At 38.7% G+C, this 24,064-nt stretch overlaps 1 protein-coding gene across 8 annotated transcripts in view; it reads left to right on the top strand.

Moving 5' to 3' along the window:
• Cast (calpastatin) overlaps window positions 1-24,064 on the top strand; it is a 102,567-nt gene that overhangs the window by 58,162 nt on the left and 20,341 nt on the right. For 5 of the 8 annotated variants that reach the window (XM_048424639.3, XM_048424656.3, XM_048424648.3 and 2 more), the window contains 16 exons: window positions 421-459; window positions 2,631-2,744; window positions 4,004-4,093; window positions 7,478-7,546; window positions 8,740-8,835; window positions 10,142-10,222; window positions 10,776-10,814; window positions 11,471-11,557; window positions 11,691-11,780; window positions 12,718-12,819; window positions 15,908-15,991; window positions 16,802-16,849; window positions 18,237-18,332; window positions 19,550-19,642; window positions 21,453-21,554; window positions 22,015-22,098. In XM_048424639.3, coding sequence (XP_048280596.3) covers window positions 421-459; window positions 2,631-2,744; window positions 4,004-4,093; window positions 7,478-7,546; window positions 8,740-8,835; window positions 10,142-10,222; window positions 10,776-10,814; window positions 11,471-11,557; window positions 11,691-11,780; window positions 12,718-12,819; window positions 15,908-15,991; window positions 16,802-16,849; window positions 18,237-18,332; window positions 19,550-19,642; window positions 21,453-21,554; window positions 22,015-22,098 — 1,314 coding nt within the window. The remainder of the gene's footprint in view (window positions 1-420; window positions 460-2,630; window positions 2,745-4,003; window positions 4,094-7,477; window positions 7,547-8,739; window positions 8,836-10,141; window positions 10,223-10,775; window positions 10,815-11,470; window positions 11,558-11,690; window positions 11,781-12,717; window positions 12,820-15,907; window positions 15,992-16,801; window positions 16,850-18,236; window positions 18,333-19,549; window positions 19,643-21,452; window positions 21,555-22,014; window positions 22,099-24,064) is intronic. The other 3 variants (XM_048424670.3, XM_048424702.3, XM_048424661.3) reach the window with 2 other exon arrangements.

Raw genomic sequence — 24,064 nt, 5'->3', positions numbered from 1 at the left:
AGGCTTACCCACCTAGCACATGCCGTACTAAAAATAACTTCTCTGCTCTGTGCCACCACCCTATTCTTTCATACCTTGAACGCAATCCATGGTTACTATTTCAATGATAAAAAATTACATTTGTTACTTGGAAGTACAGAGCCCTTTGATATGAAGAAGGAAGACTTACATTTTATGTGGCTTCTGTGTTTACTACAATGTTATTAGTACAATTCTCTATGTATTCTTGATGCACAGAGTAAGAAGTAAAAGGTTAATTACCATATGACTGAAGTGTATAAGCAACTTAAGTCATAAATTTTATATTGATAATAATACCAAAATCACACATAGTTGAGGAAACTCTATTACCATCTTAGTAAACTATCTCCATTGTAATTTTTAACTTCTCTTTCCATTTAATTTTTATTCTAAATTTAGGCTGTGAAAACAGAGTCTGAGAAGTCACAATCAAGTAAGGTAAATAATTTAAGTCTGTGAGTGAATTATTCTGACCCTTTTTTAATAATAATGAATGAGTTGTTTCCTATATGGGTAAAGGAATTTGTCAGCTAATTAAATAACTTTGACTATTTTGCTGAATATAAATCCATAGAATACATATAAAATATTTACCACATTAATTTCATGCATTGATAAAAAGATATACAGTATTTATAGACAAAAGTACTTCACAAGTTGTTTTATTCAAATCTAGATTTTAATCAATATTTTTTTTTAAAGAAAGTAATGAAGGAGGAAAGGTCAAACAGAGGAAACAACCTGGGAAATAAAGGTGCTTGCTATATAAACTTGAGGACCCGAGTTCAACCCCCAGAACCGACAGCTGAAGGAGAAAACCAATTCCTGAAAGTTGCCTTTTAACTTCTATTACTCCACCATGGCACATGCTTGTGCAAGTACAAATGTGCACACACAAATATACACACTCACACATACACAAATACTCATGCACATGCATGCACCTATACACATACATACATGCACTCACTTCTGCACACACATACATACACATATAACATACACAGGCACATATTCATGCATACACATGTACACTTACATGCATGCACACACTAATGATTTTAAAAGGACAAAAGACATTGATACCTTGAAACACTAGAAACAGTGTGCTGAACCTGTCCCTAGGTCTTTGGATGACCATTTGGGAGTGAACCTCGACAGTCTTCTCTGTGATGGTGGAGATGTCATGAGTCACTCAGGATCTTTGTCCTGCGAACAGCTGTCGTTGCTTCCCTGATGCTTGGCTGTCCAATCTAAAAGTCTTTCTGCCTTCACAGAAATGTGGATTCCAGAGTGCCACCAGCAACACATCTTTCTCTTCACTGCAGTGCTGCACTTTATTCTTTCAACTATTTAAGCAAATACTTAAATAAGACCCTAAGGTTTTCTGTAGGGCGGAGAACTGAGTGAAATATTGGAAGCACTGATATAGATAGGACCATGGGGTGAAAAGGAAGGCTTATCTGATGCTGTAAAAGGCCTATCAGTGGACCCTGCCTTCAGCCTTTGCATAGGGGATTCTAGAGGAAAGAATTTAGCAAGTAGGTGAAAATTGTCTTCTGTTTCATATTTCAATGCTTGTGGTTTTTCTACAAAATGTCAAAAGAATTGACCCTTAGGAGATGTGACTATATTTCATCTCCTATGGACAGAGACTTTTCAAAATGAATGCGTGGCAGAGAGCACAGCAAACTCAGCTCAGCAAACTTAGTGCTCACCTTAATCTTCTGATGCCATTGTAGGTTGCCTGACAACTACGGAACAATCTTAGGAGATGTGCAGAGCAGCTCAGAGGTTAGAGGAATGTGTGTCTTTGGAGACATCTTAAAGGCTCAGTTTTCCTTTGCTGATGATTGCAACCAATGGAGACTGTTGGCAGGTCATTGATGACTACAGTATTTTCCTGGAGTTTCTCCTGAGGACAGAGTGGGTTAGCCCAAATTGTATTTGTGGGCCACCTTATAAAAATAGTATATTCTAACACATTAATTTAGCTTTTACTTATTTGAGCCATCTGTGGCTCATGAGAAAGTTAAGTGCTGTTTGCTAGGACTTGACCCTGTATATCTGTTTCTGTTATGAGACAGGCTTGTTTCCTCAGCTGATGCAGAACCATCATGTGCCAATAGCAATGTTCATTGTTCCTCCTCTCCCTCTGAGATATGGTTTTTCTGTGTAGCCTTGACTGTCATGGAACTAGCTTTAGAGGCCAGGCTGACCTTGAACTCATGGAGATCTCCATGCGTCTGCTTCCCAAATGTTGGGATTAAAGGCATGTGCCACCATCACCTGGCATATTCAGTGATTCTTAATGAAGGTTTTGGGAAGGTTTGCAGTATTTCAGATTTTATACCTAAAGTATGATGGTGGTGGTGCACACGGATCTTTGTGAGTTTGAGGCCAGTCTGGTTTACAGAGCTAGTTCCAGGACAGCCAAGGCTACACATAGAAATCCTGTCTTAAAAAAAAGTTACAATGGCATTTACCTCACACTAATTGATATTTGTGCAATACAAAACTGCAAAAAGCACATCCCTTATACTATAAAGAAAAATATCTGAACTGTTTTAAACTACCATCATGTTAATAATATATGTGTATACTTTCAGTCCCCAAACTTTCCAAAGCATGCATCAGATACAGGAAATAAACATGCTCATAAAGAAAAAGAAGTTTCCAGATCAAATGAGAAGATGGTGTCAGAGAAATCAACAGAACCAAAGGTGAGCTTGATAAATATGTAGCCACAAATATCAACTTAATATTAGGATATGGTCCTTATTGGCCCAAGACTGAATCTGTGGGGTTGAACTGGATGAACTTGGTATTGTAATGATTTGGAACTGTTGTTGCCCTGGTCTTGCAAGATGTAATTGTTGGAATGTGAAACTATGGAGGCCCTGAGAAAGGCTCACAGATAGATTTAGAGAAATGCATTGTCCAACCTCATTCTGCATATAGTGACCATCATGGTAGTAGACTTTTCTGTCTCCCAACCAGGAAGCTTTGAAATAAGGCTGCTTCCTAGTCCCCTCTGAACTCGGGTCAGCGGACTATGGCAAGTGCCCTGCAATCTTGTTCACTCGTTCATATTCTCTCTCTCTCTCTCTCTCTCTCTCTCTGTGTGTGTGTGTGTGTGTGTGTGTGTGTGTGTGTGTGTATGTTACTCAATCTATGCTTGAATCCTTGGACTCAAATAATTTTCCTGCCTCAACCTTCAAATCATCTGGCATTACAGCATGACTGACTCCCTCTGCTTTTTTACACAGAAGTCCTCATGCTTTCATGCTTATTTTGCATCTTATGGCAGACATGAATTCTTGAAATATAAACTCAAAAATCAGTTCTGTAATTACACAGTTAGAGGCACTTTGCCCTTAGAAAAAGAAATATCTATGAGACGTTTCTCATTGAGAGCATTTGGAAGATAATACTAGGCCAGCCCACTTTACATGCATTTTATTTCAGATATCAGAGTTCACAAATATATGATTCAGGAGTTAAATACAGCCACGTGGATTTTTGGTTTGGCTAACAATATTGTTGAAAATTATTTCTAACAGTATCAAAATTATATTTAATTAGGTACTGACAAAAGATGCCAAGACATTTCACATAAAATTCCAATTCGTAGTTTCTCTTAGAAGCTGGACTGTGTGGAGAGCTGGGATTGGATGAGAGCAGCTGACAGGGGCAACCACAGATCCTTTGTGGGCTCTAGTTCAACACAGCACACTGACCTCATTGCTCTGGGGCAATGGTGTTTTCACATCTGTTTACCTTGAATGGACACTGAAGGCTCTTGAGCCCACCCTTGTGTTGTGCCCAGAATTGTACTACATGCAGAAGAAGCTAGCAAATTTTTCCAACAGTGATTCCATGAAAGCAAACTGTCAGGTGTTGGTGACATCTGAAACTCACGCTCTTGGTCATAGTCAAAGGTGCTTACTTAGCCCTGTCACTCTTCTCTCTTTGCTCTCAGACAAAATCACAAGGTGCTCCTTCTGCTGCTGGTGGGAGTGTGGCTGCTGGTGTGACTGTGACTGCAGCATTGGAGAAGGCAGATGACAAGGTGAGCATACGTTCAGATGTAACATGATCTTTTATGTCAGACTTCTGTTCTAAGAAGCACACAAAAGACAGAAATAATAATAATCTGTAGTACTAAATACTAAAATAGTTTTGAAATGTGTGCATCCATTAAACACTTATTGGGCACCTGGCATATAAAGCCTGGTATCAACACCAAGGAAATTAAAATGTAAGTTGGCTCTGGCCCTGCCTTCCAGACTCACAGGTATGAAGTCAAGATCATAAAACATTAATGCTTAAGTACGCATTATACTCAGCTTTGAATGTGTCCATTAGCAGTCTTACCACTAAGTCACAGTTACAGCAAGGGCATGAGTTGGTAGCATGACAAGCCTTCACATCATGAGTGTGGATGTACTGGCCAGTCCAGGAAGCCTGCCTTGGCACCTTGGAGGAGCTTCCTTTGCCAGTCCTACAGTCTCAGACAAAGGTAAAAGGTGTGACACATGCCCTGAAACATCTTGCTTTATGGTATCTTGGGATATCATGCACATTATTTTAACCAAACTCACAGAAACTTTTAAGTAGAAACACTCACATATGAGGGCTTTTGCAATCCATTGCTTGTATATTTGCTCAGGACCCACCATTACCTGGAATGATCTTATTACCGTGGTTGTTCTTAAATGAATTAATATGAAAATGAGTAGATTTCAGGTCAAGTTTGGATATGTTACAGCTCCTCCTTATGAGTGCTGCCCCTAAGCCTCTGATTTCCTTTAAAAGGTTGAAAAGCTTGTACAATTCATGTGAGATAAGGGTGCCTAGTTTAGGCTAGACTAAATGAATGCATTCAAAATTTGAGGTTTGATTCTGCATATAAACTAGCCCAAGTCATCAGTAAAAAGCTAAATGATCCCACTAAGAAAAGTTTGTATAGAATTCCATTATGCATTGGCTTGATTCTGGAACTTTCCATAAGTTATTTTATTTGATTTACTCCTGATTCTTTCCCAACTCTGTAGGATTAATCAGATCTGTCTTAATTTAGTATATGGCATTATAATTGACTGAGAATGTGCTAGCTGCTAGGCGTTAGTGGCACACCCCTTTAATCCCAGCACTTGAGAGGCAGAGGCAGGCAGATCTTTGGGAGTTCGAGATCAGCCTGGTCTACAAAAGCTAGTTCCAGGACAGGCTCCAAAGTTAAAGAGAAACCCTGTTCTAAAAAAAATAAAAAATAAAAAAAAAATGTCCTTGTCCTAGCTGCACCACATCTAGTATTGAAGTAGAGAAACTTTAACTCAAGGCAGAATAAGAGGCTCCTGAAGAGAGATATTTTATGAGGAAAGGGTTGATTTCATCTGACATGGGGAATCCACAGCACTTTGAGAGAGCAGAGACCTCTGAGGTAGGCATGGAAGGACAGCCGGGATTCCAGATTCACAAAGGCTTCAGGCTATTGACAGTTGTCAGATGAGTTCTGGGCACAAGCACATTCCAGTGTCAGAAGGCAGAGTCCAGAGGTGGCAGTAAGACCAGAAAGACAGGTTAAGGCTGCTCAAGAGAATGCTGGGCAGCATGTTGATAGTGACAGGGGGGTAAAGGTTGCTTGGGGGCTGTTTCAAAGGTGCCGGTGAATCATTATGTAGTGTTGCTTAGAGCTAGAATACAAGAAAAAACTGGGAGCTAGTCAAAGTTATTGCAGAAGTTGAAGTTTTAGGTTTTAGAGGGAGTTGGCTGACGAAAGCAGAGGTAAAGTAAAATACAGTGTTTTAGGACTTCAAAATCTTGCCTGCGTACACTGATTACACTGAAGTAAGGCCACAATACAAAACTTTTGGAAATTCTCACTGTGTGGTCTGCAGTGCCTCCTTATGAGTGGAGTGGAGGCCTTGCAGCGCTGTCCCAGAGCTTCTGGTTACCCTTGAAAGGCTGACAAGCTCGTAGACTTCATGTGGAGAAAAGGGTGCCTAGTTTGGGCTACACTGGATTGAAGTATATGACAGGCCTAAGGGAAGATATGTAGCAGACTGTTGTTTGGTGCACAGAAGAAGGGAGGACAGAGAGAGAGGAGGGAAGGGAGAGAATGAAGATGAAAAAGGAAGAGATTGAGCTGACAGAGGAAGAGGAAGGTGTGTGAATGTCTCTACGCAAAGTGGTAACTGACTCTCCAAAGTGGCTCAGATCCCAGATTATGGCTTGTACATAACAGGGTTTTCACTATCAAAGTCACAGCAGTTGATTATTTAGTCTTTAGTTGTATACAAGTACTTACACTGTGCTTGTCAAGTATCATTAACATAATCCTCACATCCCCTAGTTAGGTAACAACACTGTCCTCACATTATCACTGTGAAACCAAGGGACAGCGCAAGTGACTGGGAAGTTTCAAGCAGCCATGCATGTCACTGCTGGTGTACAAATGCAGTCTGGGATCTGCTTCCCAAATTTGATGCTTTCAAATGATACATGGTCCTGTGTGGTCCTAAATGAAGGAAATAGCCTCATCAATATAATTCCTGCCAAAAGTTTAGTTCCTAGCCCTAGATGATTTGTGATAAATCATCATCACAAATGAGGAACATACAGAATATGTGTCATTGGAAACAGAGAGTCATTGGCAACAGAGTTGCCCAAGGTGACAAGACAAGGGCACAAACCCAGCAGCAGAATTGGAATGTTGCTTTGGTATGGTAGGTTGAGAGATGTGAGCTGACATCTTCAGAAATCATGTCTGAACAGAGGAAGGAAGCTACAGGTAGGAAAGTTACTGTCTTTGAGAGGAACTATGGTAATTAATGATGAGAGAGGAAAATCAAGAAAAGAACAATGATATACCAAGGCAAGCAACACAGTGGTCTTGATGAGTGGACGCAAAGACCCAGGGAACAGTGGCTACAAGGAGCAATTTCAGAAAGAACGTGGAGGGCTGAAAGGCCAAGGACAAGTATGGTGAATAAAGGCCCAGGCAGTCCTGATACAGATCATGTTTTTGTTCCTTGTTCTGCAACCCAGGGAAAGTTGCCTCATCCCCTTTACCTTCCTTCTTTTCCCTCTATCAGTCTTTCCCTTCCTATCCTCCTCTGCTTCCTTTCTCTCCCATTCTTTCTTCTCTTCCATCTCCATTTCTTTCATATACCAAACAATATTTTAATTCCCTTTTCATAAGGAAAACCTTAGACTTGTCAAGTACTTAGATCAGTCTATCACAAATCAGATACATAATATTCTCTTTTACATCACTAAATAGGCTTCACATTTATAGTTAGTTCTGAAACATGCAATATTGCTCTCTAGAGCAGATCAGGGGACTAGTACATGATCTAAGCTATTACATTTGGATAATTCATCTTAAATGTGTCATAAAGTTGTTTCATAAAGGTATATGAAAGTTTTTAAAGTCCTTCTAAATTCCCACTAGAAAAAAGAAAAGAAATCATTAACGCCAGCTTCACCAGTGGAGTCCAAAGTAAAGAAGCCCTCTGACAAGGTATGGGCATCACATCAGTTCACCATCAGACATTTGTTCTCTGCTGCTTGTCTCGGTCTGATTTCATGTGATTTTAAAGCAAAAATTTAATGACTTTGAGTTTAAAGAAATTATGACCAAGTTGAAAGTGAGGCCTTCACACTGTTTGTATCATTTCATGATATAAGTTTGAAATTCGAGTTCCAATACACTGAGCTTATTAATAGTTTCTAATCTGAAAATGTGTTCTTTAGCAATAGCATAACTGATTGAGACTTGATAAGTGACTTTGTCCGTCACTTGGTTGTAGAATAGGGACATCTTGAGAGTTAAGTATTACCTCTTTAAGTATTCCGTATTGGTAAAGAATATAAGGTACTGTCTAACTATTCTTATTGGTAAAGAATATAAGGTACTTCTTTGAAGTCTATGCCCTCTCCAAGAAATAGCAACAGTAATTTAAAAAGGAAAAATAGTCCAAAGTTAATAGACCCTAATTTCTATTACTTATATCAATAATGATGAGTCCTAAAACCATCATGGGAATGTGGTCATTTTCAGTGACACTTTTACTCTGTAATGAGGGTCTTTCCATTTCAGGTGCCTGTTCATACTGAGTTATCCATAACTACAAAGCAAGGTGGTCGATCCCTCTCATTATTATGCTGAGTTCATGTTGTCAAACTAAACTGACAGTTCATATATGTTTCACCATTGATCTCAAATGATTTCTCTTCAGAGCTATCTTTGGGCAAGCAAGTGAGCAGCAACAATGTTCATAAAGAAATGGAAAAACACAGGAGAATTCATTTTTAAAAATAGCTACTATTTGAAAGACATACTGTCTACAGATTATGTACTATGAAACTTGGGAGTGGGGGAATGAAAAGCAACAAGTACCAAGTGGCTAATTCTTGCATTTCTTTTTCTTTTTTCTGTTTTAACTGTCAGTATCTTGACTTGATAACCATTATAAACTAATAAATTTGTTGCTGTAATTAATGACTTGGTACGTTTTGAAATGGTGATTCTTACCTGAATGTAACCTTTTATCTTTCCAACTCAGAATCTGGACTCTGTATCTTCATAATAAAAATGGGCTGAATTTTAACTATTTTAAGAAAAGTTACAGTACTTGATAAATTTTTGTAGTTAAAAATCAAGGGCAATATATCTACCAAATAACATTTACATCCTTTCTATTTCATTTCCAGTCAGACATGGATGCTTTAGATGACCTGATAGACACTTTAGGGGAACCTGAAGATACTCACAAAGATGATTCATGGTACACTGGACCAGTAGTTTTGGTATGTAATTGGAAGCCAGTAAGAATTCATCTTCAATGGATAGGGAAGCACATGAAGCTGTGACTGTTAAGCATAGGAAGACATATCATATTCTACTGAATATATAGAAGCAGGATGGTATCAGCCTTGATAATAGAAACCAAAAGTTAGTGGTCAGCGTGGAAACAGTCTGCCTTGTGACAGCTGCATAATTTCACTGGTTCAGAAAAGACCTGATGGTGCCCAGGTCAGAAAGTCTTATTTTCTGTCCTTTAGATTTGATGTAGTGGACTTGAACTTATTTTGAGTTTTATATCCTTATAATCTGAGTTAATCTATTCTTACTTTCCAAAAAGTAATATAATTTTGTTTCCTGATATTAAAAATGTTGTTAATTAGAGAAAACATTTTCAATAGATACCATTAAATATTTGTTTCTATAATTTACAATAAATAGAAAACCAGAGAAAAATACAACTCAGTAGAAAAATAAGAAGTTGTTTGGACAATGAGCAAATAACATTCACCAGGGAGTTAGGAAAATGACTTAAAGCATGATGTGGTGCCATTTGGATGACCAGACTTCCAAAAGTTTGAAAGTCAGACAACTCAACTAAGGCACTAGATACTAAAAATAAGTGTCCCTTTCAGTCATAGGTCCCTTCCAGGGAGAGCCTAGGAGCTTTGCCAGTGTGTTCTGCAAGAAGCATATCTGGCAAAACATTTGAAAACAATATAGTTAACAGACTAGGATGCTACTCAGTGCTTCCTAAAGGGAAAGTGGCTTCTTTATGCATCAACATGGATATAATACAAAGCCATAATTTTGAATAAACCAGACCAACAAAATTATATTATTTATATAGCATTAGAAAACATGCAAAGTTATGATATATAATGTTTATGAATAATCCCACATACAGAATAATATTTTTTAAAATATGATCCACTTTAATTTCTAAAAAGTGATAAAATAAAATGTATCATGGTATAAGAAATAAACCATAGATGAGATGAAAATATTTTAAAAAGTAACAAAATATTTACTTTTAGAGATTATGAAGGATAAAAAACACAGAGAAAATGGCAATTCAATAGAAAATGGTGGAAATGATGGTCTTAAAGTACAAAGTGCTATCTATCAGTCTAATTAAGTAATTGTTAGCATACCGTCAGAACTTTTGGGGCATGTTCAGTTTTAGTTTGTTAATGATTTATTTTCATCTCAATAGTTACAAAAAATTAGTACTGGCATATCCTTTCATTTTATATATCACTGTCAGCATATTAATGGCATAATAAATCTTCATGTATGATTTAATTCTAGGATCCAATGGATTCTACCTACCTGGAGGCACTGGGAATAAGAGAAGGAACTATTCCTCCAGAGTACAGGGAACTTCTGGCTGTAAGTTTTCTTCTACTTTTATTTTTTTCTTGGAAGATAATTTCCTATTAATATTAAAATTTAGAAAGTTGAATGGGCCATATACAGTGGTTAATAAAAAGTGTGCTAACCATTTAGAACCTCCCTGACAATGTATTACAAACTGGATAGCTTAAGGAAGAAAAATGTGTCATTTGCTGTTTCCAGAGGCTGTAAGTCACAGTTAGGATCTGGGGTAGCTGGCTTCTTCCAAGGACTCTGAGAGGCAGCTTCTTTCAGGCCTGTTTGCTAGGCTTTTTGAGTCCTTTCACATTGCCTTCCCTTTGGCTGCTCTGGGCTTCATTTTGCTCTCTTCATAAGGACATTAGTTTCATTTGATCGCCACTAATGACCTAGCTTTACTGAATTTCTTATTTAGAGATCCTATGTCCCACAAGATGCCATTCTGAGGTTCTTTGGAATTTCAGCGTATCCGTGGGAAATTACACAGTTTAGTTCATAATAGACTGAGAATACATTTTATAAATCAGAAGAATTAATTTTGACTTCTCACTTTCTTTCACTTTTGTTTCAGAAAAAGGAAGGAATCACAGGACCTCCTTCAGACTCCCCTGTGAGTTTGTGTGCATGTATTCTCAGATCTGTGTCAATGCGGTGTATCTTCCTTTGAGGGTATAGAACTACCAGTCCCAAACTGGGTTTGGTGATGCCGTTCTGTAATCCCAGTTACTCAGGAGGCTGAGTTCATGGACAGCCTGGGTAAATTATACTCTGTCAAAAAATCAAAAGTAAAATGTTATCTGGGGATATAGCTCAGTGACAGAGTACTTGTCTAGTGTGCCTGAATCCAGGATCAGAAAAAAACACAGTGAAAAAGCCCGAACAATTCCGCATCTGAAGGTGATGACCACACCAATCTCTTAATCAGATAATGTTTCTTTTCTGTTCCTAGAAAAAACGGTGGGCATGGGGCTATTTCACTGTTCCTTGGCCACGTATATGTATGGAGGTGGAGTGATGGGGTCAAGAAGATAAAAGGATATAGTAAATACTAATAATATTAGTATGATGAGCACATATAACCGCATGTAACTCTGTTAGAAGGCGGGAAAAGGAGAAGCCACCCACTCCCTTCCAAACATGGCTTCCTTCTGAGTTATTTCATTAATGGTTCTCATTTGATATCTAAGGAATGCAAAAAATGTTTCTTTGCAAGACTCCTAATCTCTAGTTTGGCAATTAGGGGTTATTCTGTGCTCTTTTCTCTAGAAACCCATGGGACCTGATGATGCTATAGACGCCTTGTCTTCTGACTTCACCTGTAGTTCTCTGACTGAAAAGCAAGCTAAGGAAGAGGTATTGTTTTTAGCTTTGTTAAGGAAGCTTCTGCCAGAAAGTGTCTTGGATGTAAAAATAGTATTTTAGTTCTGTTTATCACAATTGAACTCCATCACCTACCTGTAAATATCTGTTGTATTTTCTTTTTCAGAAATCTACAGGTGACGTTTCCAAAGCTCAGTTTGCTGGAGTGACCAGAAGTGCCGTTCCTCCCCAGGAGAAGAAAAGGAAGGTGGAAGAGGTATACACTTCCTTAAATAGTCAGAGCCCACATGACAACAGTTATTGGCCTGAGTTTGCTTATTTATGAATAATTATAGAGCATAGCCTTTACTATTGTCATACAAGACCATCTAATGTTGTAATACAGAGACAGACACAACTCTTGAAACATGGAATCTTAGATTTGAGTTTCTCAAGGGAACTTTGTGGGTCATTTTAGGGATGTCAGCAAAGCTGTTTCTGCTGCCTTAGCAACAAGCTGTAACCTAACTCTGTCTTCAGGGTTTGCTCTTGCAGCTCCGGACTGGATGTGGGCATGTGTGCCCGTGTGAGGGGTGCTGATAATGCTAAGGGCCGTTTCTATCAGGGCTGCCTCTGCTTCGGCCCTGCTGGAGGGAATAGTTTATTTTTATCTCAATGCCTGAGAGAGCTGTGGGGAGCACCACACCCTGGCAGTGGGAGTTCTCAGAGCCCTGGCATTGTCTTCAGAGGCCATTTCAGCTTCTCGGTTACTTGAACTTAGCTGTTTTGCTGAAGGGCCGAGCTTTCAGAAGACATTTCAGACACATTTTTTAAAAAAAAAGAAAGAAAAACAGGATTGTACAAGTCTACTTGCTTGCAGCTTTTATTTTGATAAGGGTCTTTTGTAATATCCTTTTTATTATAATCATATATCTTACTTGCAAAATAAGTCTTGAGTGTGCCCTCTAGCTGTTGCTATAGGAATAGGTCTGGTGTCTTAGGCCAAGCTTTCATTCATCAGTAAGTCTTTTTTCTTCCTCTTTTAATTTTCAAATAATGCTTCCTGTATAGTAATTTCCCAATCCACAATTTACCTTCTGTATTTAAAATGTATATTTAACAAATAAACAAATCGATTATATGGATTCTCTAAACTCTAAAGCTGAAGAATTTTCTGTTTTGTTTTTATGCACTGACTTTTTCCCTTTTAACAGGGTGTCATGAGTGATGAAGCCCTGCAGGCCCTGTCAGAGTCACTGGGCACCCGGCAGCCAGACCCTGAGTGCCACATTAGCCAAGATGACGAAGTCAAAGAGGTACTGACCTATAATTCACACATGAAGCTGAACACTGGCACAGGACGAGAATTCTTTTCCATTGTTAGAATTGAAAATGAGCAACTCTTCATTATCTCACTTTTAGAATCTGGTAAATGTAGGTATTTATTGCTGGACAGTGGGAAACCATGGCAGATGTGTAAGTGTTTGTGTAAAAACATCTTCTGTGTTAACACTTGAAAAATGAGCGTGTGGCTCAGTGGTCAGATCTTGATTTGGCCTGTGCAAGGACCTGGGGTTGGAATCCAGCACTTCAAGAACGCAAAACCCTTTCGTTCAGTATGTTGGCATACATCTGTGATCCCAGAACTTAGGAGGCTGAGGCAGGAGGATTGTGAACATGTGAGATTCTGTCAGGAAAGAAGGAAGAATGGGTCAGGAAGAAAAAGAAAGAAACACTAATCTGCTTTCTCAAAGCTAAAGAGGCAATAAGATAACAGTAGTGGTGAGGTGAGAATCTGTGAAATTTGTTTTTTCTTGGTATTGTGAGTTTGTATTTTCAGAAGAGTGCTTGCGGAAGGAGGTGATCACCGAAGAGTGTGATGAACTTCCTTCTGTATAAACACGGGAAAGAAGGTTGACAAATTGTCTCAGGTTAAAACAAACTGAGCAGCAATCACTCAACTGCTTGTTTACTGAAGCTCACACACACTTGAAGCACATTTGTCTCATAGCCTCCCAGCCCTTAGCAAGCCCGTCAAAGCTTGTAGCAAGTAGAAGTAATGATTAAGTTGTGATTTCAGGAAAAGAACAGAAGTAAACCTCCTGTATCTGACAAAGCAGGAATCCTGGAACGAGACAAGCAAAGGCTTTAGGAGCACTACCCTGTCAGTTCATAGAAGGGAAGCTGGCAAGCAGCAGTGTCACAATGCCCCGACTCTGCTGTCACTTCCTGTTCTCCCTGACTCCCAGGAACTCTGCCTGAGTCTGAATTGGCCCAGGTCTACTATGGGCCAGTTTCTGTCTTCTACTTTCTGGGAGGGCTCCCCTGCTGCAGTGTGGCATGAGAAGCTTCATGATGCTGAACACAAGGGAGATGGAGAAACAATCCCTGCCCTTCAGGACCATGTGATGTGCTCAGAAGAAAGGGAACATGGGTCCAGATACTGTGAGGTGCACATTACTCAGAGTCTGCTGTCTCTAAGGATGGTGGTCTTGGTGGAGCCTGAGTGTGACCAGGAGGTTCTATACCGTGAACCTATCGCCTGGGGGCTATGGATTTCACTTTTGCCACAGGCTTGATATAAATAATTAGAATTTAATAAGACTGCACACACACACAGAGACAGACAGACAGACACACACACATGCATATGTAGTTTTCTCTCCATATATATATATATATATATATATATATATATATATATATATATGGAAAGAAAATGTGTAAACCTAGTAGAAGAACCAGGATAGTCTAACTAACCCAGTCACCAACCCAGATGAATAATTGGAAAACAGTGATGTAAAAGGAACCCATACAGCACCATGGGTAATATAGTTGCTCTCCAGATTATGTGTAGGAGTGTGTTCACTGTCCTAGAAGCTAGTGAATGCCAAAACACTAATAACTTTCCACTTATGTCAGGTGAGCTTTCTCCTAGTCCTCAATGACAACTATTTCATAAGAAACTCTTCCAATCCTCTAAATTCTTGAGCTAATTCATGGAGTCTGGGGGTGATCATTCGTAATGAATAGCCTTGTGTTTTGATAAGCCTCGCAACAGTCCTTGCTTCTTATTGGAGTCCAGGGCCATCCCAGCACCTCCCTCATTAGGCAACACCTATACAAACAATGAAAGTCTCCAGAGAACAAACCCAATCCCACTTATAACACATAAACTTTGTTTTGCCTACAGTGATACCTTTTAAGCCACTCGATTTTTAGATATGTGTACCTGGTCCAGCATGTTTGCAGTATGGTAGACTTCCTTTTGTTCTAACTTCTGTTCCTTTGGTGTCTTATATGGTGTGGCCATTTTAAAAATGTAAGAAGCAAAAAAGAGGTGAAAAAAGAGATACATCTGTGTGTATATCTGCTTATAGCCTGGAAGTATGGAGACAATCTTCCTATTTGGATGACCCTTGATATTCATGGAGTCTCCTTAGGGACTAGACACAAAACACCTCCCTGAGTAGGGCAGTATTCCTGTGTATCAGAACTCCCACAGACAGTAACAATTTGAAAATAAGAAAAATCTTTCCATTCTAAACAACATACAATTCTAGTCCCAGAACAAAAAGTGCCTGACTGATTAAAATTGCTTGAAAATTTTTAAGACTTAATCAAAAAATTAGCCAGTCCAGTCTGAGGTTGAGGTGAAGATGGGAGCAGTGGGTTGGCTCAGAATTTGCTGAAGTTATTGTGCCGGCTACCTTAGGTTCTGAATTATAAACCCTTGCCTTGAAATCGATACAAATCTTTATACATGGGACGTTACAGGACTCACCTGAAGATTCCACTACAGACGCTATAGAGGAGAAATAGTAGTCTGCTATAGTGCTAGTTATTTCTGATGTGTCTATTTGCTCCTGGTTCACTGATCTTGTGAAGTAAGTCCTGATGCTGTTGAAAGGAGTCCTTTATAAATCAGTAAAGCCAGTTGTCCATGAAGAAGCCACATTTATGACTGTCTGCTTCTCCCAGTGCTGAACTGGATGAGAGAACTGGATATGTACTTTTCTTTCTCCTTAGCTAACTGCCCTGTTGGGCATATATAGAGCTATTAAAATAATTGCAGCTAACTTCTGCCCTGTGCTTACTGTCCCCCAAGGAACGTTTATTTACTTTGGTGACCCTTCAAAGTTAATGAGCTAAGGAAGGATTATTAGCCAGAGAGACAACACTCTCAAGGGTGCCATGACTTCCTAAATCTTGAATCAAACAGGGAGTCTATCCCAATACCTTCTCACAACTGCTCTCCACAGACTTGCACTTTGTGGTTTAGGAAGCATTCCAAATACTTTAACCCAATTCTGAGTTATTCTGTAGTACATGAAGTAGGTGACATCAGTTTCTATTAATTATATCATCTAACTGCTGCTTTTTTCTCCTCTTCATTTTCATCAGGCAAAAACAAAAGAAGAAAGACAGGAGAAATGTGGTGAGGATGATAACACAGTCCCCTCTGAGTACAGGTTAAAGCCAGCTATGGTAAGTTTTCCGCAGAACAGGACTTCTAAAGTAGTCATTAAAACTCTAACCTATTTCACTGTTTGGAAGAAGGAGAAAACATTTCGTAAATTGTGAAATTTCGTGTTCAAGACCTAAACAGTGTTTAAAATACAAAAAATGATTTTTATCCCCATCCTGGTTTGGAGAATTGAGGCAGGCTTTGAAGGAACCTTGACTAGCCCCGAACTCACTCGGTAGGTAGTGGAAACTGTCCTTGAGCTCCCGGTCGCCTCGAGCTCCCAACTGCTGGGATCACAATCTTGATCCTACATACCCAGCTCCTTAAAAGTGAGGTTTTTCTTTAATCTTCTATTAAGGAAGGGGTAGCCAGATGACTTAGTGGGTAGAGATGCTTGTCACAAAGACTGATTACTTAAGTTTGAGCCTGGGACCCATGGGATATGAAAAAAACCAACCCTGCTCTCCTATACACACAGTAAATACTCAAATCCAGCCCACTGACACAATTGTACTATTCTTGTAAAACACTTTTTGTTTGTTTTTATTTTTGTTTCTTTTTTATCTTTTTGCCTTACCAAACAATAAATCTCTCAGTAACTTGTAATGAAAAACAAATGATAGCATCCTTAGAAGTGTTTGGGCTTTTGAACAGATTCCTGTGTTGGTACTTACAGAAATTAAATCTAAAATGAATTCACTCAAGTACAATAATAATAAAAAAATAAGCTTACATCTTACATCCTGGGCTTGCCTCAAACTAACATAACAGGGGCCATGAAAGCAAATTTTTCTATTTTATCTCCAATAAATTTCTAATTTTATTTTCAGGATAAAGATGGAAAACCACTATTGCCAGAGCCTGAAGAAAAGTCTAAGGTTGGAAAATAAGATTTTCCTAACACTTACAGATAACAGAAATCTATAGTGTAAATTAGGAACTTTTTAAAAGATCACATATCACACACAACCTAGTACTGAGGCAAATTCTGGTGGTAACTTAAGGCTGAGGCCTCTGCTCTTTTACATATATTTTAATGATGGTTTACCTCATATTTATTACTAGATTATTATTTTTAAGCAGCATTCACCAATCATTAGGAGTTAATATATTATTTTAGCATTTAATTTAGAACTGTATTTAGTAACTGTGTGAAATACTATAATAGTTTTAAATTGCCTTAAATATACATTGTTTCCTGTCATGATGACACCAATCAGCATTTTTAATCACCTGCTATATGCTTAACACTGCTCCAAGTGCTTTTCTTTTTTCTCCATTTTCTTTTCTTCTTCATGTCATTTTTAATGAGCCATCAGGTAGAGTTAACGTTGCTTGCATGAGCCCAAGTGTGGGATTATTCATTAGAGCATAGGTAGTTTCTCAGTAGTTATGCCACTGGAGAAAAGGTGTTCACTATCAGTAGCTCATTAAAGAGTTAAGTGGCTTCCTGACCTGCTCTCCCATCTAGGGTGAAATGCTGGTGAGCTCAGTCTTGTGCAGGTAACTGAACTTCGGCCGCTGTGAGCTCATGAGTGTAGCAACCATGTTGTCTATGGTTGTAGAAAAGCACACTCCTCCACTGCCTCTCTTTCTGCTCTTCTCTTCCTTTTCACTATAGGGTATTTTCATAGAATCTCTGCATGGACTGGCTTTGCTGGAAGAAATAGGGCTGTTAAACTTTCCTGCTAGAAGCCATTTTCAATCCTCTCCTACTTTTCCTCCCTTTCCTTTCCTAGGTTATAGGAAATGAGTACATGAATGGTGTTTACTCTGCTTTATTCCAAAAGGAAGTCATTAAGGACTAGGAAATTATGAATAGTCACTTTTAAACTGCAATTTTTATTTAAAACAGGATATCTTATTTGAATAAGGTCTACAGCAATTCCTTTTGTTACTTTGAAAAGTGACTTACTCTACCTTTTAATAATTAAAACTTTATTGAAAAGTACTTGTAAATATAAAATCATCCCAAAGTGATTACCTAGACTGAAAGTCTGCACCTCTCCATGAACTTCTGTGTGGTTCCAGGGGCTGACCTGTCAGGTGGGTAGGAAACCTCTGTGCTTTCACAGTGGCGAGTATTCTATTCTTGTGTACTTTGCTTTTCTTACATCTAAAAATGAAGAATACACTTTATCAAGCTAGCTTTTGTTTTTAGATAATACAATGTAGCTAAACTATATTAGCCAAGGGGGAGGGGGAATACTGTGCTATGGTTTTACAGAGCACAGCATCTTCCTAACATAGCCTTTCTTGTTATAGCACCTGAGTGAAGCAGAGCTGATAGGGCAGCTTTCAGAAGATTTTGGCCGATCTACATATAAGGACAAACCATCTATACCAGCTGAGAAAATAGAAGTATGCTTCTTATAATGTCTTACGGGGTTTTAATGTTCATTCTTACTCTGAAAATGTGTGAAGCCAAAATTATTATTACATATAGGAGCTGATTTTAAAAGCCCATGGGCCACGTTTTGTACATGATGCTTGCATCTTGCTTTTTTCTAGATGTATTTTATGTTTCCCTCCTAACCCTAGTATTCCTAAATTTTAAACCCTGCAGTCATTCCTTCAGGGAAATGCTTGTATCTGAGATTTCCTCTTGATTGTTTCTAGTGAGCTGGTTTAAATAAAATTACCACACCTTTCAGTTCTTCCCACCTTGGATGTTTCTAGTTACATCGTTCCTCTGCTCCAAACCTGAACTTCGCACTCCTTATGAACTGATTGGGTTCATGCCCTAGTATATGCTTGCCACTGTGGCTTTCCTTCCACCTGGCTAACTACATAACTGATTTACTCAATGTGAAGGCTCTGCAAAAATGACCTTTTGTTATTGGTGCTTTCCTTCCCTTGCTCACTACACCATTTACTAAAAGGAATTCTCATGGCAGGCGTTCTTAGTTGGTTTTTGTTTGTTTGTGGGTTTGTGTGTGTGTGTGTGTGTGTGTGTGTGTGTGTGTGCGTGCGTGTGTGCGTGTGTGCATGTGCATGCCCTGTTAAAGCAATTGTTTAAGTAGGATCTGAGCTGTACTGGTGCTTCTGCACCCTAACATCTATCAGTGTACAGTCTTAAGGATGATGAGAGTATACTTTGGTACTGCTCTTTCCCCAGGGTGCTTTGCTAAAGTGTCTGGATTAAAAGCATTTGAAAATTACTGGGACCTTGCCTCTAGAATTCCTCACTGCATTGTGGTGAGAGTCTAAGAATATATATTCCTCAAAAGATCTCCAGTACTGCTGAGGCTACAAGTCCAGGGGCCACTCTGAAACTCCTATTCAGTATCATTCCTTACATTCATGCACAGATTTGTAACTGCTATATGCTCTCAGATCAGTCCTTGAGATGTTGTGTATATTTTCAATGTTCTCCTTTTACACATGTGAAACTGATTCTGCCAGTTGCTCTTATAGTAACTGAAGAGGTTTTTTTTTAACATGAATATTGCTCAATAAGCATTCAAAAGAATCATGCTTACAACTTACATCTTGTAGTATCTAATTGAGCCACCATTATTCAGTTTTATTAGTCAGGTAGTTTTAAAGTTATTCAGAGCACTTGCTTCTTTTCCCAGAAATCTAAGGACACATCCCCTACTGTGTCTGAGACTGTGCCTCAGGCCTCCATGTGCAGTATGCAGGCGGCACCACCCAAAGCAGCCTCATCGGTGAGTGATGCCCTTAGCATTGAAAGGGTCTTGAACAAGCTCTGTTCTTTCTCTCCCCACTTTCTACTGTGTGTTGCCCTAATATAGTGCCAAGAAAATGAAGTGAGAGCTAATACAGAGTTGTTATTTATTGTTCTTTGAGCTTCAGGGCTGTGCCAGAAACCTCATCTGTATTTCACTTTAATTCAGGTGCTGCCTGCGGCTTTGCTTTTCTCTTCTGAACCTCCAATAGTCTACAGTCCTCCAATAGTCCCTGCATTCTGAAGTTTGTCAGAAAGGCCGGTGCCGTAATTCTTCCTGGCTTTGCACTCAAATCATGACCAGGATCCTGCCCCCCTTCCCTTTTGGAGGAAAGATCGCAGCATCCCTCTGCCTGGCCTTCATTGTTTCTTGTCTTCTAATTTTTGAATGAAGTGTGATATTTGACTAAGTCCATGTTTAATTTTGATTACTAAGGGTTTCATTACTATTCTCTGATGACTCAGAGATTACTGCTTCACTCTTATAAAATCTGAATCCTGAAAGATTCGCTTTCTTCTTATAGGACACATGTATTCCAGATCTTGCATAGTATCTTCTCGTTATTGTCTGTAGGAGTAAGGATGGTGCTGGGGCTTGATTCATGCTTCCCAGGAATTCCTTAACTTACGTACATTTCCTGCTAGTTTCCTCATTTGATGTTGATAAGGACACTGTAAAGTTTTTCCTGGTCACTGCCGTGCATAGGTGAGGACTGCCAGGCTTTATGTTGACCTTGAGCAGCTTACCTGTTATCCTGGTCCTTAACTGGGATAAGAATGAGAAATATGGTCCTGTTCTTGGATATCCTCCAGTCTTGTACAGATATGAGCCAGACCTCAAGTTATGACATAGTCTGGACTTTTCTATATGGAGAAGTGCAGATGGAGCATAGATGAAGGAATCTTCTTTTGTAGGGATTTACAAAGGCAGAGCCACACTGAGAACAAGAATAACATTTCCCAGGGTAACCAGTGAGGCAGAAATGCAAAGTTTTTGGTGTGCTTGGGATATGTACATTTAGATGGTTTAGAGAACTATACAATAATAATACTAAAAAAAAAAAAACTTTAATGAATGGTGCTTATTCAGGTTAAGTGTGGTGTATTGCTTACTATTGATGAAAAGTGTTCTGACAGGAGACATTCAAATAATTTTTAATAATCACTAAGGAGCATTTATGATGCATGGTTTGGAAAAACAGAACCTGTTCTCTCACTTGGTTCATACCTGGTTTCTTCATTTCCCTTAACATGCCTCGTCTGTGCTTCCTGTTTATTTGTTTGAATGTTGACATAGCCAAATCAGGCTGATAGCATCATGGGGTTAGCACATTTCATTCTGAATATCAAGACTCAAGTAGGTCATTGCCATTCTGCCCTGAGGACAGCCAGTCACAAGCAGGAAGACCCTGAGTCAACTGTAAGTCATGTGATTAGGAAAGTGCCAGGGAACAAACTTGTGTCTCCTCCCCAGGGCTTGGCCAAACTTGGTGAGAGATCCTGCCTTCTTTCCCTCTGTCAGCTTTGGTTATCTTTATCTTCTTTTTCTCATGGGTCAAAATTCCAGCTGGATCTTTTAAGGTTTTTAGTATTAGAATATAAATTGCATACACAGTTTTTAATATAAGAAACTTGCTTTTTTTTTAATGTTCTTAACATTTCAAAACCTCCATTCTAATCATATTGATGGTTCACATTATTAAAGATTACGGAGACCTGAAATGAGCATGTGCCTTTCTAAATTGGTAAGGATGAATAACAACTTAGGTTTAACCTCTGTGTCCTTGCAGAAGGACATGGTGCCAGATGATGCTGTAGAAACCTTGGCTGGAAGCCTGGGAAAGGGGGAAACAAATCCAGAAGATGAACAACCTGTGGTGGATAAAGTTAAGGTAATGGCAGCTCAAATGCTTCTACAAAATGACTTACTAACCATGTCTCTCTGCTTTCTAATAAGTTAAAACTTTGCTTTTAAAAATATGTCTGTAAAGCATAATCAATCTTTCTTTCTTTAAGGTTTAGTAAGCTAAACCTTAGGAAGTGCTAATGTTGATTCACACTAGTGGCTAGGTAGCATACCTGTGTCCAAGTCTGTGAATCCCCATCTTTGTCTTCCTGTATTCATCCTTTTTCCTAAGAAAAATAGCATGTGCCTAGTACTCCTTCCAGCCTTCCCTTAGCTCAGCAACCTGCTAACATGAAAACAGTGTTTAAGTTTAAGCTGTTGAGGATATGTTAGACAATGGCTATATGCATGTTTAAAGCTAACAACAGATTACCTCAAATTTAAGATCTGAAGAATGCGTTGTATAGGAGGAGATACTAATTGTAAAAATTACTTCTTATATTTAGGAGAAAGCTAAAGAAGAAGACCTTGAGAAACTTGGTGAAAAAGAAGAAACAATTCCTCCTGACTATAGACTAGAAGAGTTCAAGGTAAGCAGAGGAGTATTATCCCATTTTGTTTCCTAACTGAATGTTATGTGCATAAAAAGGGGATTGAGAGCAGTTCTAGAATATAAACTTCCCATTTCTTTATGTTCTGACCCTACATTGTACTATTGCTAATACAAAGTTAGAATACCAGATAAGGAACTAAAACATATTCTTTTAAAATTTGTTCATTTTAACTTCGTATGTGTGTGTATCCTGAACTTATGCCTTTCCCCTCCTTCTCCCTCCTCTTCTCCTTCAAATTCATAGTCTCTTTTTGTTTATTATTGTCACATATGCAAACATACACATACATAAAAGTTAATATATAAATACAATCTAATGAGTCCATTTAGTGATGCTTGTCTATATGTTTGATTTTAGGGCTTAGCACTTGGTTTGGATAAGCAATTGTTGAGCTCATCCCTGGGGAATATTCTTTCTACCTCTCAGCATTAATTAGCCCCTATAGTTCTTCATCTAGTGATGGGCCCCCTTGAAATTTCTCCCTTCCACATTAGGAAGTCAGCTGATATTGTCATTGTTCAAGTCTTGTTCAGGCAACCAAATTGTTGAGATTTCCTGAGTGCAGCTTCTCTGTCATATACAGAAGATGCAGCCCTGCAGCAGAGATCCCGCATTTTGGTCAGTTGTAGCTTTTTGTAACAGTCCCCATCTGCTGCAACAAGAAGCATCTTTGATGAGGGATGAGAATACACTTACCATGGAGATAAGGAATACTGCTAAGAGCTCAGTTAAGATCGATACAAGTAACAGATGAACTTAACACTTATATTTGGGAATATATATACAAAAATAGATATGCACACAATAATAATTGATGAAAAGGCTACAAATTTGAAGGAGAGTGAAGAATTATTTATGAGAGTGATTGAAGAGAGAAAAGAAAAGGGAGAGATGTTGTAATTAAAATAAAATATCATAACCAATCAGAGTATGCAGTTAAAGGAAATAATGGTTTGGGAGATTTGCAGTAATAGATTCTTCTCAAAGTTCCATGGCCTCATCAGCCAAGGATACTTGGCTGTGTTTATGATACCAATCAGAAATTCTTTCCTATGCGTGAAGACTTAAGTCCAACTAGAAAGCTGATATGCATCATCAAGATATGTGTTACCACTTTACCTGTAGGGATATCTTGTCATACTAGTCCCTGTAGTTCACACCCTTCACATCTGGGTAGTATACCTTCTAATACAGCAAAAGCTAGTTCCCAGGGAGGGGCTTCCAGGCCAATTCATCCAAGTCCTGTGTCCAAAGTTGTAGTGGTGTCAGCAACAGGGACTTACCTTCAAATTCTGAGAGGCAACCAACGGTGACAGCAATAGAGAAGAAAACGTATTAAGTAGGCTTTTCTTCCTTTAATATGAAGGAAAACTAGCATCTAGGCTACCAAATATTTTCCCTTTAGACATGTGGTTTGTTGTAGTACCACAAATATAGGGAAACCATTTGCAGATTAAACAGACAAACAAAAACCAACATGTACAACTACTTCCTTTGAAGAAAACTTTTTAATCCTTAAATATAAGTTGAAGACATGAGAACTTGTTAAACACTGAGTAAAGTGATAAGTTGACCTGTCCCTTCATACTGAAAGGACAGAATAGAACAAGTGGCCAATGGAGAGACCCCATTACGATCAGTTTCATTGTGCATTTTAAACAGAGCAGACATATGGGCAGTTGAATAAATAGTCATCTCCACGCCATGCCACTAACAGGAAAGTTCAAATGTACTTTAATTGCAGTCATGAGAAGCTGAATTCAGAGTTCTCACACATCTACATGCACTAGTTTATTTTGCAACTGAAGATCTTAAACTGAATTCTCCTTAAAGTTTTTTATTCTGGACACTTCTGGATTTTATACTGCAACCAAAAGTGATGGAGTTTCTATTATTCGCAGCTTTTATGTACATTGTTTTAATTCTTCTGGATATTTTCAAG

The sequence above is a fragment of the Myodes glareolus genome, chromosome 15 (assembly GCF_982192425.1).
Source record: "Myodes glareolus chromosome 15, mMyoGla1.1, whole genome shotgun sequence".
Lineage (NCBI taxonomy): Eukaryota > Metazoa > Chordata > Mammalia > Rodentia > Cricetidae > Myodes > Myodes glareolus.
Note: the sequence above shows the minus strand (reverse complement) of the source record. Positions and strands in the feature narration are given on the sequence as shown.